This window comes from Doryrhamphus excisus, linkage group LG6 (assembly GCF_037039965.1).
Source record: "Doryrhamphus excisus strain RoL-2023G ecotype Guam linkage group LG6, RoL_Dexc_Guam_v1.1, whole genome shotgun sequence".
NCBI lineage: Eukaryota > Metazoa > Chordata > Actinopteri > Syngnathiformes > Syngnathidae > Doryrhamphus > Doryrhamphus excisus.
In genome coordinates, this window is record NC_136362.1 from 22,364,557 (window position 1) to 22,378,276 (window position 13,720).

The 13,720-nt window shown below is 43.8% G+C and overlaps 1 protein-coding gene across 1 annotated transcript in view; it reads left to right on the forward strand.

Moving 5' to 3' along the window:
• The window catches only part of cep152 (centrosomal protein 152), a 93,149-nt gene extending 85,973 nt beyond the window's left edge, over positions 1-7,176 (forward strand). Inside the window, exon 27 of the mRNA XM_078791680.1 lies at positions 6,041-7,176. Coding sequence (XP_078647806.1) covers positions 6,041-6,647 — 607 coding nt within the window. The 3' untranslated portion in view covers positions 6,648-7,176. The remainder of the gene's footprint in view (positions 1-6,040) is intronic.
• Positions 7,177-13,720: the final 6,544 nt, after the last annotated feature.

The following is a 13,720-nucleotide window of genomic DNA, read 5'->3' on the forward strand; positions in this document are numbered from 1 at the left end:
TGTTTTGGTGTTGGATCATTGTCCCTGTCGGGTTCAAACTCCTGTGACACTTAAAAAAACACTTAAATACAGAAATACAGAAGAGACAGACAACAATATTCAAAGTTTCTCGCAGCGAGGAGCATGAAACCACATACCCAGTGACATGCCGCTCCACTCTGAATATGCAGTTCACACTCCTCTCTTTTCATTCTCTTTCGGGGGTCCCTACTACATGGTCGTGCAACTCTAGGGGGAGGGGGGGGTGAAGAAGGTAGTTGCACGAGCTGTATTTGTTTGTCTATGTGTCTGTGTGTATGTGAGAGCAACTACTTTTATTGTTTTATGAGTTCTTATCTTGACACATTCTTGCAGGATTAACATGAGCATCTGCAGGGTCGCTGTTGGCTCTTGTTGTGATAACTAATAAAATAATAATTGTATCTACATTCTATTCTAACATTTCCCTCCTGTTTATCACGCTTTTGTCTGTTTGCTGTTGCTCCTTGGGTCTCCTCTCGGTTTTTCACCTAGCAGGTCATCTTTGTCAGAAAATGTGCTTACATTTAAACGGAAGTGTTCTCGTCATCTGAGTCAAAGAACAAGTCAGGAGCATATCTATAATGGCTGTCCTAGTCATCATCACTGTCATCGCTGCCACCTGCCACCAGTAGGGGGTACATTTCATTTACCTTGTTGTCATTGGTGCCATGGCTGAATCCACAGTCCATGTGATTCTAACCTTCAAGATAGGGATACAACATCCACATAAGGTACACAAAAGAAGGGCAACAGCGAGTGCAATAAGCACGGACATCACATAAGGGGACCATTGTCTCCAAAATGCTCTCCACAAGTCACCAAAAACACCTCAGTGTCAACACCAGTGCTCTTCATCTGGGTGTTTAGCGCCTCTAAACCAGAGATCGCACGCATCAGCATTCCTGTGGAATCTGTATTGTTGGGGATGGACATGCAACATTGGTCGCCAAACATGGCGCACACTCCTTGCTGATGTGCCAGCAGTCCATCCAAGGCGATACGATTCTGGAAGGCCATGAGTGACGTGGCATGGAGTTGTTCTCCAATTGCTGTGAGGCCTCTGTGTAGTTCCCAAGCTTCTGTATGTCATAGTGGAGGTAGTTCATCCTATCCACATTCTTGTTAAATTATCCATGGGATAATACTTTCCTCCAAACCTGCTGCAATCTGATTTACTAGTTTGTATTCTGGTGGTACCCCTCGTGGCACGCTAATGGCATCCATGTAAGTGGGATTGTCTTGCATCATCCAGTCGCTGTCAGGAACCTCACTTTTGGTTTGGAAGTAGTTTGGGAGGTGATGTTCATCTGCTTCAAAGATAGCATTTAGTAACATGTCAACACTCATAGGGTAAATGGATAATGGAATCAGTAATGTCACTACTGCACATGTTCCGCTCATGTTATATACAATGTCATAGTTGTATTTGTCTCTGCACCACCACCACATTTTAATTCTACTACTAGTTTATCATTTGGTTCTGGTTGTATTTTTTAAGACAAGCCTAGTCATGCTGAATATTGCTTTTGGTTCCTTTTGAACTGGCCTTTGTCACAATCACGGGAGAAGTGACCTTCCTCACCGCAATTCCAACATCCAGTAGTGTTGGGATAGCTATTTACATCCTGTCTACCTGTTCCTCTTCCTCTACCTTTTCCTCTGAATCTTCCTTGACTTTGAAAGAGGATTTCTCCGTTATCTGTAACAAAGGTGTCTATTTTTTGCATCTTATTTTTGTTACTGAACACCTTTTCTGCATGCTGCGCGTATGTGATATAGTCTGCCATAGTTGCTGTGGGCATTCCCACTTGATCAACCCACCCTTTTATGCCAGGATTTGAATTAGCATGTATCACGACTACATTAGGGTTTGGTACCATCATTGGAAACGCATCGGTTTCCGGTGAAACCCTAGGTGGTGATTTAGGAGAAAATACTTCTCCCATCTGTTTTTACCACTCAACAGAAAAAGGTTTAGCTCTTGTTTGTGGTGGGTATGGCGCTGATGGTCTGACATTGTGGTTGTCATAATGTGGGGGTTCAGGGAAATGTGGATACAATCGTGATTGTCCACTTAATACAGTAAAGTCTCGTTATATTGATATCGGTTGTAACGAATTACTACTTATTACGATACTATTTTCATTTCCCGGCAAATTTCTAGTCTTTTATGATATAATTAGTTCTGTTAGTACGATACCCGGTTATTATGATAATCCGGTTACTACGATGCCCTTTTCATCTCCCGCCAGCCAATTTGGTCTGCTTATATCGATACAAAAGCAGCTTAAATCAATCCTTGCTTAAGGATTTCAATACCAAAAAAGAACACGGCGAACGGCTGCTTCCAGTCAACTTTATTTTTCACACTTCCACCACCAGAGCGCAGCACACACACCGATTCCCGCACTTCCTGGTTCACAGGTCATGCTCAACCCGCCCCACATAGCTGGCCAAACACATGCCTGCAACAGAAGAACCAACTGACATAGCATACACACCTATTCCAACGAAGACACAAGCGTTGCAAAGTGTTATGGAATTACGAGGTTACTTAGAGTCGAGAGAAAATGCATCAGATTGTTTAGAAATGTTAAACAATATTGAATCGCTTGTGTTAAAAGGTGAAAAGAGGAAGCAGAAGAAGATGGAAGATTTTTTTAAAGTACGTATTGCAGAATAAGTACAATAATAGTAATGTAAATGTTGCAGTTTTGTTTTCCATACATGTACTCATACATGTACTGAGTTGCAAGAGTGTGTTGTGAAAATAATAAATGTTGAAAAAAAAGTGACCCATCTGACTTTAACCGAATTGTGTTATGTATATGAATGCAATCATTTTTTGCAACAATGTTTATGGTTTTGTCTGCTGAAGCGTGAGGATTTTGCATTGGTTGAATTTTAGAAAAGAAATAGTCATTAAAAAAGTGTAAAGACGTTTTTATTTAATGCATTGAAGCGCCGAAGAACTGGAGTCTGAGGAAGAGTGTCGAATTTGGGAGAAAACCTAATTTTTCTTGCCAACATTAACTTGCACTCTCTTGCTACATAAAGGCATGAAAGACATGAAAGCCACAACAGGAAGCGGAAAACCCCCGTCCCTCGCGCCTACCCCTCCGGGTGGCAACACCTTCCCTATCGATAGTTCCGGGGTGAATTATGTCCCGGTAACCTATCACTACAGCATAAGTTTATTTTTATTTACTGTAGTACAAAATGTATTGTAGTACAAAAGCATGCTAGATACGCAATCCATGAACTCAAGGAGAAAATTACATGCCATATCAAAGATCCGCCCACTTTTAATGCAGTTCGGCGCAGGATCGGATATATGGATAGTCCGGTTATATCGATATTTTTTCCGACTCCCGAGAATATCGATATAACGAGACTTTACTGTACACCATCATTTTGACTACTATTGCTCACTCCTTTAGTTGGCATGTATAAAATGTGTCTGAGTCTTTCTCCTCACTTACCTTTCCTTCGTCTTTCTGATACTCATGAAGTAAAACTTCCTTACTATCTGATATAACTCTTCCTTTTTACAACCTTCACTTTCTGCTCTATCTCTCGCTTTTCTTCCTTCCTTCCTTCACGCCTTTTTGCCTTCTCTCTGCCAACTCCTTCCAATATGACAGGTCATCATACCCTTCCTTTTGCATTTTATTGGTTTTATTCTTGTTCCTTTTTGCAATATCCTGTTGCAATTGTATTAATTTAGGGATCGATAATTGTCCGTCAAAACCATACTTGTTAATCCATATTTCTAGATGTTTTACTTTGGTTGGTTGGCACTGAAACGCGTAACACCAATCCTTGCACTTTAGGTCTTCCTTTTTTACTTGTGGTTTTCCACTTTTATTTCCCATCTTGGGAATAATTTGGTCCCTGTTGTGATGAGCTTCCTAGGGAAAACTAACAACAGGGTTGTTTGTCAGTGAGAGAGTAATGAACTTTTCTTTGAGGTAATTCTCAAGCTTCTACCCCGGTGAGGGCGGAGAATTCTTGCCTCTGCTTCCTCAAAGACTTACTGTTTTTCTCACCCTTTAATATGAAGACCTGTCTAGTGACAAAATCTCCCATTCACACACTCATTTGTACTTTGAAAACGTTTTCACATTCAAACCCCGAAAAGGCCTTTCACCGCGGAGGCTCTCCTTTCCTAGCCTAACACGACCACCAACTCCGTCTTTGTATGAAAAACTGCCAACTCTGTCTTATTGTGAAAGACCGCCAACTCCTTCTTATTACAAAAAACTACCAACTCCGTCTGATCACACAAGACAACTCCTTTCTACAGTCGGAACACTGCTGGGTCCGTCTTATTCCACAAGACAACTCCTTTCTACAGTCGGAACACTGCTGGGTCCGTCTTATTCCACAAGACAACTCCTTTCTACAGTCGGAACACTGTGAGTCTGTCTTATTGCAAAAAGACTGCAAGTCCGTCTTACTGAAAAGACTGCCAAGTCCGCCTTATCACAAAAGACTGCCAGCTCGTCTTCCTACAGAAGACTGTCAGGTCCGTCTCTTTGCTTGCCAGCGACTAGTATACACAAGGCTTTTACCACCGGGTGACAAACCTTATTGACTCCTGGGCCACACTCAGTTCTAGGGGTCAAGAACCCTTCTGGCCTCCCTGCATTGGTTGCCTGTTCGCTTTAGGATTCATTCTGAGATTTTATTTGTTTTTAAGGGCTTGTTTTATTGGGCTGGCCCCCAAATACATCTTGGACCTCATCCAAATTTACTCTCCAGCACGGTCACTGAGGTCCGAGGGCCAGCTCCAACTTGTGGTGCCCAAGACGAGACTTAAGACCAGGGGAGACCGAGTCTTTTCTGTGGTTGGCCCCAAGCTATGAAACTCTCTCCCCTCCCAAGTAAAAAAAGGCCCCCAACATCGAAAGCTTTAAGTCTCGTCTTAAAAGCCACCTTTTTTTCTCTATTCCACCTTTTAGTTTTGGATTAAATTCAATTTGTACCTTCATTTATTCTATTTTATTTTGACTTTTTATTTTACTAGTCTGTGCAGCACTTTACAAACTTTTTATAAAATGTGCTATATCAATAAAGTGGATTGGATTCATGGGCTGCATGCGGCCCCCAGGTCTCAGTTTGCCCACCCCTGCTTTACTTTTAGCACCGGGTGACAAACCTTATTGACTCAAGGGCCGCACTCAGTTATTGGATTAGTGGACTGCATGCGGCCCACAGGTCTCAGTTTGCCCGCCCCTGCTTTAACACAAAGGGACGGCGCCCTTTTACTCTACACTCTGATCAAAAGTGTCTTACTGTTTGTTGTCTTCTCCTCCGTCGGTATCCCGTCAACCTTCTGCTTCCTGTTGTTGAGCTGAGAAGCCCATCGAAGGGTTTTGTCTGCCGTGGCCACGGTCTTTCTGTCTCGTCCGCTCCACAACTGGACTCCTCAGGTATCTTGGGATCCAGCTCAAAGGACCAAGTAAATGTCAGGTTCAAACTCCTGTGACACTTGTAAAAACACTTCAATCCAGAAATCCAGAAGAGACAGACAACAATATTCAAAGTTACTGGCAGCGAGGAGAGTGAAACCACATACCCAGTGACATGCCGCTCCACTCTCAATATGCAGTTCACACTCCTCTCCTTTTATTCTCTTTTGGGGGTCCCTACTACATGGTCGTGCAACTCTAAGGGGGGGTGGAGAAGGCAGTTGCACAAACTGTATTTGTTTGTCTATGTGTGTGTGTGTGTGTATGTGAGAGCAATTACTTTTATTGTTTTATGAGTTCTTATCTTGACACATTCTTGCAGGATTAACATGAGCATCTGCAGGGTCGCTGTTGGGGCATCCAGGCACCTCCAGAACCTGGGGGTCGCTGGGGGGTCTCTGATTAGGGTCACGGGAACCTTCCCTCTTCAGCACATTCAAACACTTTCTATTGTCTAAGGAAATGGATCTAAGGGTGATAACTACTAAAATAATAATTGTGTCTACATTTGATTCTAACAGTCCCCATCTTTCTATCATCTGCAGGGCTGAAAAGAAAATAATCAATGCTGCTAGCAAACTGGCGGCCATGGCTAAAGTGCTGGAGACGCCCATTAAAAGGAAATCTGGAAAGAACCACAGTTTAGCAGCGAGTAAGCAGGATGTTGCATCAGCAGACACCCATCCCTACCCTCAAAAAGCTCCACAGGTGACGTCTTCGGCCTTTGCCTCCTGGAGAAGCAAGCGCAAAGAGGTTTACCTGCAGACCGGAGAACCCGGCATCCACATCCAGTTGGATCTGCATAGCACACCCTGCCTTGCCCAGGAAGTTCCAGTCAGAGACCAGACACGGAACAACTGCAGCGACTCGGACAGCCTCCACATTCCGCATCTGGGCCACTCCGTAAGGAAAGTCGCTGCTGACTTGGGAGACTTTGGCGCTTTGATCCCGGACGCCTCGGACTTGACGGTTTATGATGAGATGGCTCAGAAGGCTCGTGAGACCCAAAGCGTTCCCAACAAAGCCAAAATGAGAGAACCCACCCCAGGCTCGGAGGCTGGGGTGGGGGAGACGCTGGGGGCGTGTCACGGGCCTCTCTTCTCTGAGTTGAGACCGCATCAGGACAGCGGCTTTGACAGCCCCTTTTACTGACCTAAATGATACCTCACCAGGTGGCCTTCTACTGTTCCACTTGGCAGCACCAAGTCCACAACTCCATTGTGTGCTGGTTCTATTGCATCCTGGGATATGTATGCTGTGCATATGTTAGACAGGTTTTATATTTCACTTTAATAAAGGCTTCTTTTACCGCACGCTTTTTAAGGAGCTGAGTGGCCGTTTAACTCGCCGCTTAGGTCTGGACGCCTGTCGATATTTGCGTTCTTTACTTGAATCAGTATTGGACGATACGCGCGTGAGTTCGCCGATGTATTTTTCCGCCGCATGATTTACAGACAGGCATCCGCCGGGCAGCTTTGTGTTGCCGGAGGACCCTGCAACACACGCAGTCACGGTACCCCTCCCCCACTGCAACAGGGGGAATCCCAACAAGGGTACGTTTTCAACCTTGAATTATCCTCCAACAGTTCAACTTAGTTGAAATATTCCACCTGCTTTGGAATAGGAAACATGAACGCCAAGTGTATGTAATATACACGCTTGAAAGTATCGTTTAGTTTATGGGTCTGAAAAGCAGGAATGTGTTAAAACATTTCAATAAATATTAGTTTAACCTTGGAATATGGACCTGGAATATTTGTTATCATGGTCATTTTTTCATGCAAGTTGAGGGAGCAAAAGCAGTATCCACCCAAGCAAAATCGGCCATCGGCTAAGGTTGATGGGAAAAAAAATCGGTATCGACATCGGCCCGAAAAAACCAATCAGTTGATCCCTAGTCTGGACTCTTGTTCCGGAGGTCCTAAACTCAAGCCCAATGTGGGACTGGCTGACCGGGTGTGTTCCATACGGACTTTTGGTTGTCTTTAATAACAATACAGGTAGGTGGTGGTCCAGGTAGGTGGTCCTCTGCTTACAAAGGATTCCATTCCCAGACTGTGGTGTACCATTGTGCTAAAAATAATAGGATGCTTAAAAATGGGAGTAAAGTTTATATTCCTTATTCTTAATCCTAATTTTCTGAATCAGGGTCGCACGGTGGGAGTGGTTAGCATGTTGACCTGGGTTCGAATCTTCGCTAGGAGTTTGGAGTCTGCGTGTTTGCATGTGAGCGTCCGATGGGCAGGACAAATCCCAACATTCATCCAATGACCGTCCACTTTCATGTCCAGTGACCCCGCTCTACGGGGCCTCGGATTGGCTCTAACCTAGACACAGTAGTGGCTTCAAGTGACCCATCAGGGAAAAGGGGGCGTTGCTGGGCCTTCCAAATTGCAAGTGAATGTACACACAGAAGTACTTATTTCACCACTTAAAAATATGTTTTAGGGTCTTACAGCAAATAATGCGATAATAACAATATCAAAATAAACAAATACAAATAAACATGAGCTGAAAATACTTATTTTCAGAATAAAATACCAATGGTAATGGTAATGGTTTTATTTCATTTGAACATGCATCAGATTCCAATTGAGTGCATCCCATAATGAGTTCCCAGTTCCACATGTCCAAAAGGAGTAGGAAGAAGCAAAGCTTACTAAAGCCTACCCCTCCATCTGGTACTTTGTTTGAGGGTCTTACTCCATCCATTCCATAGTATGATTCCACATACTGAAATGCTATGGCTAGCATAACGTAGTCCTAGCATAGAAGTGTTTCAAATGTACTTCTTCCCTGATATCATATTTCTCCTCTCTTGTAGAGAAGTATTGGATGACATTTTTAGCTAATTGCTTATTTTTAGCCTTATGCATTATTTTAGCTGTTTGAAGATGAACTATATCAGCAAGTTGAAGTATTTGTCATTTTACAAATAAGGAGTTAGTATGTTCTCTGTAGGCGGCATTATGAATTATCCTTACTGACCTTTTTTGCAGTACATTTAGCCAGTGAAGATTGCTTTTATAGTTATTATTTCCACACAATAAAAAGTGACGCTGACTGATCTTGAAAAGCACAAATGAATCTTCCAGGTAGGCCAAAAAGTCTTTCAATTCTAGTGCTTCCAGGAATATCTTAACCAGGGGTCTCAAACTCAATTTACCTGGGGGCCACTGGAGCTAGGGTCTGGGCGAGGCTGGGCCGCATCAGGTTTTCCAAAAAAAAAAAAAAAAACGCATTTATTAAAAACAGAAAAATGAATTAACTTTGCTTTGGTTCCGATTTTCTACAAGAAAAGCTCTGATAAAACATTCCACTGTTCTCAAATATCTTACTTTTTATTTTTCTACACAAAATAAGATCAATAACCCGGGGATGTAAATACAATAAATACGATGTATTTATTGTTTTAAATACTTAGATAAATAATGATTAGTTTTATTATAATTATATATATACAGTGAAGAAAATAAGTATTTGAACACCCTGCTATTTTGCTATTTCTCCCACTTAGAAATCATGGCGGGGTCTGAAATTTTCATCGTAGGTGCATGTCCACTGTGAGAGAGATAAACTAAAAAGAAAAATCCAGAAATCACAATGCATGATTTTTTAACAATTTATTTGTGTGATACAGCTGCAAATAAGTATTTGAACACCTGTGTATCATCTAGAATTCTGACCCTGAAAGACCTGTTAGTCTGCCCATTAGAAGTCCACCTGCACTCCATGTATCATCCTGAATCAGATGCACCTGTTTGAGGTCGTTAGCTGCATAAAGACACCTGTCCACCCCATACAATCAGTAAGACTTTAACTTGTAACATGGCGAAGACCAAAGAGCTGTCCAAAGGCACCAGAGACAAAATTGTACACCTCCACAAGGCTGGAAAGGGCTACGGAGCAATTACCAACCAGCTTGGTGAAAAAAGGTCCACTGTTGGAGCTATCATTAGAAAATGGAAGAAGCTAAACATGACGGTCAATCTCAATCGGAGTGGAGCCCCATGCAAGATATCACCTCGTGGGGTCTCAATGATTCTAAGAAAGGTGAGGAATCAGCCCAGAACTACACGACAGGACTTGGTCAATGACCTGAAAAGAGCTGGGACCACCGTTTCCAAGGTTACTGTAGGTAATACACTAAGACGTCATGATGTGAAATCATGCATGGCACGAAAGGTTCCCCTGCTTAAACCAGCACATGTCAAGGCCCGTCTTAAGTTTGCATATGACCATTTGGATGATACAGAGGAGTCATGGGAGAAAGTTTTATGGTCAGATGAGACCAAAATAGAACTTTTTGGTCATAATTCCAATAAGCGTGTTTGGAGGAAGAAGAATGAAGAGTACAATCCGAAGAACACCATCCCTACTGTGAAGCATGGGGGTGGTAGCATCATGCTTTGGGGGTGTTTTTCTGCACATGGGACAGGACGAGTGCACTGCATTAAAGAGAGGATGACTGGGGCCGTGTATTGTGAGATTTTGGGGAACAACCTCCTTCCCTCTGTCAGAGCATTGAAGATGGGTCGTGGCTGGGTCTTCCAACACGACAACGACCCGAAGCACACAGCCAGGAAAACCAAGGAGTGGCTCCGTAAGAAGCATATCAAGGTTCTAGCATGGCCCAGCCAGTCTCCAGACCTGAACCCAATCGAAAATCTTTGGAGGGAGCTCAAACTCCGTGTTTCTCAGCGACAGCCCAGAAACCTGACTGATCTAGAGAAGATCTGTGTGGAGGAGTGGGCCAAGATCCCTCCTGCAGTGTGTGCAAACCTGGTGAAAAACTACAGGAAACGTTTGACCTCTGTAATAGCAAACAAAGGCTACTGTACCAAATATTAACATTCATTTTCTCAGGTGTTCAAATACTTATTTGCAGCTGTATCACACAAATAAATTGTTAAAAAATCATGCATTGTGATTTCTGGATTTTTCTTTTTAGTTTATCTCTCTCACAGTGGACATGCACCTACGATGAAAATTTCAGACCCCTCCATGATTTCTAAGTGGGAGAAATAGCAAAATAGCAGGGTGTTCAAATACTTATTTTCTTCACTGTATATATATATATATGTGTGTGTGGGTGTGTATGTGGGTATATGGCCATATAGATAAACGGGGGGGGGGGGGGGGGGGGGGGCTCTGCGGGGGTCTGACGTAGGGCGTTCCATCTCTACCGCCCGGTCCTCCGTGGGGCAGTGTGCCCGGGCCTCTTCTGTCCTGGCCGGGGCGGTCCTATGTCGGTGGTCAGGCCTGGGGTTGCCTGGGGCGGGCCTGGTTCTGCTTCCTGGGGGTGTGTGGGGGGCGGGAGGCGGTGCCTCCGGCCGTGGACGGGCTCCCTTCCGGCCGGCGGGGGCGCCCCTGTGCCCACGGGTGTGTGGCCTTCGATGCCCTTCTGCCCTCATGGGGTATGGTCTCCCGCTGGTCTCGGGGGTGCGGCTCTCCTCCGGCCTGCTGGCGCCCTGTTGCCGGTTGGGATTGCTCCTCCATGGCCTCTTGCTGGTCTCTTCGGGGAGTTGCTTCGGGGGTGGGTCTTGGGGAGTCGGCCCTGGCTTTGCCCACACCCACGGGGCCGGAGGATCTCTGGCAGTGGGGGCTTGACCTGGCTGCGCGGGGCGGGGTTTGCTGGGTGGTAGAAGGCAGTCTCTCTCCTTTTGTCATTCTCAGTGACAATTACACATTCACACACTCGCATTCACATACACAACACACCTCCATATGGGCACTCACAGCACATGGGTGCTTCTCTATACAATCTACTATCTTATCCCTGATGTTTATATAGTATTTGTATGCTATTATTACAGTAATAATGATGTCAAGCAGTGAGATTTTAATTACTGTAACCGTATGGTTGCAATTGTGTTTACTATCATGGGTCATGTCTTCATCGTTACTATTGCTACTGGTAAGTTGGACTGTTTCATTTCACTGATATCATCTCCAGTGTGACCCTTAGCCATCATTGACATTTAACTGTTCTGTTTGTCACTGTTGTTGTTTTGGGAATTCTTGTTGCTGCTGTTTTTGTCTCTCCCTCTACTTCCCCCCCCCCCCCCCCCCCCCCGACCCCACCTTTCTCTTCTCTCCTCTTCTTTTCTGTTGTTCTTGCTCCGGTCCAGTCGCAGCGCTTTTTTTTAATATTCACAGCGCTTCACTTTTTCTACATTTTGTCATGTTACAGCCTCATTCCAAACTGTAATAAATTAATCTCTTACCTCAAAATTCTACACAAAATACTCCATTATGACAATGTGAAAAAAGGTTTTTTTGACATGTTTTGAATTTATTAAAAATAGAAAACAAAAAATCACATTTACATAAGTATTCACAGCCTTTGCTTAATACTTTGTTGATCCACCTTTGGCAGCAATTACAGCCTCAAGTCTTTTTGAATATGATCCCACAAGTTTAGCACACCTATCTTTAGGCAGTTTTGCCCATTCTTCTTTGCAATAAGTCTCAAGCTCCATCAGGTTGGATGGGAGACGTCTGTGCACAGCCATTTTCAGATCTCTCCAGAGATGTTCGATTGGATTCGAGTCTGGACTCTGGCTGGGCCACTCCAGGACATTCACGGAGTGGTTCTGAAGCCAATCTTTTGAGATCTTTGCTGTGTGCTAATGTCTACTGTCTATATGGTCAAGGTACATGACCAGTCTACTGAGGTCAAGAGCGCTCTGGAGCAGGTTTTCATCCAGGATATCTCTATATGTTGCTGCATTCATTTTTCCTTCTATCCTGACTAGTCTGCCAGTTCCTGCTGCTGAAAAACATCCCCACAGCATGATGCTGCCACCACCATGCTTCACTGTAGGGATGGTATTGGCCTGGTGATGAGCAGTGCCTGGTTTCCTCCAAACATGGTGCCTGGCATTCACACCAAAGAGTTCAATCTTTGTCTCATCAGACCAGAGAATTTTGTTTCTCATTGTCTGAGAGTCATTCAGGTGCTTTTTGGCAAATTCCAGACGGGCTGCCATGTTCCTTTTACTAAGGAGTGGCTTTCGTCTGGCCACTCTATCATACAGGCCTGATTGGTGGATTGCTGCAGAGATGGTTGTCCTTCTGGAAGGCTCTCCTCTCTCCACAGAGGAACGCTGGATCGCTCAGTTTAGAAGGCCGGCCAGCTCTAGGAAGAGTCCTGGTGATTCCAAACGTCTTCCATTTACGAATAATGGAGGCCACTGTGCTCATTGGGACCTTCAAGCAGCAGACATTTTTCTGTATCCTCCCCCAGATTTGTGCCTCAAGACAATCCTGTCTCGCAGGTCTACAGACCGTCTACAGTTCTTTTGACTTCATGCTTGGTGTTTGTGCTCTGACATGCACAGTCAACTGTGGGACCTTATATAGACAGTTATTATATTTCCAAATCATGTCCAATCAACTGAATTTACTGCAGGTGGACTCCAATTAAGCTGTAGAAAGATCTCAAGGATGATCAGTGGAAAAAAGATGCACCTGAGCTCAATTTTGAGCTTCATGGCAAAGGCTGTGAAAACTTATGTAAATGTGATTTCTTAGTTTTCTATTTTTAATAAATTCAAAAAAAGTAAAAAAAAAAAATGTTTTCACATTATCATAATGGAGTATTTTGTGTAGAATTTTGAGGTAAGAGATTAAATTAATACAATTTGGAATGAGGCTGTAACATGACAAAATGTGGAAAAAGTGAAGTGCTGTGAATACTTTCCGGATGCACTGTATAGTCACATTTATACTCTTTTTATTTACAACATATTGTGCAACTGCAGGGTCTTGAGACACATGCTAACTCGCAAACTAGAGAGCTAGCGACCTAAACGGTAGCCTTCAAGTTATTTCCTTTAACCTTAAATAGCCAAAAACTTACCACTTCCACACAGATAGGGAGGATAACTATTAACAGTTATTTAACCTTTAACATGAACATGAATCAAACGAAATAATTTTTTCTGGGTACATGATACCATACAGCATCCATATCAAACTTGCGTGGGCCGCACTGACATTAAACTTTCATATCAAGGCGGGGGCCTCAAACTAGTGTCCTGCGGGCCACATTTGGCCCGCGGGCCGTGTGTTTGAGACCCCTGATCTTTCCTCATGCTGTTAAAATCCCACAAAGAAGTGCTCATTTGCTAAGACGGTAAACGGTCTTTGACGTGGTGCTTTTCCACCTCCAACGCACCCAAAGCGCTTTGACACCGTTAGCACCTTTACCTACTAATGAC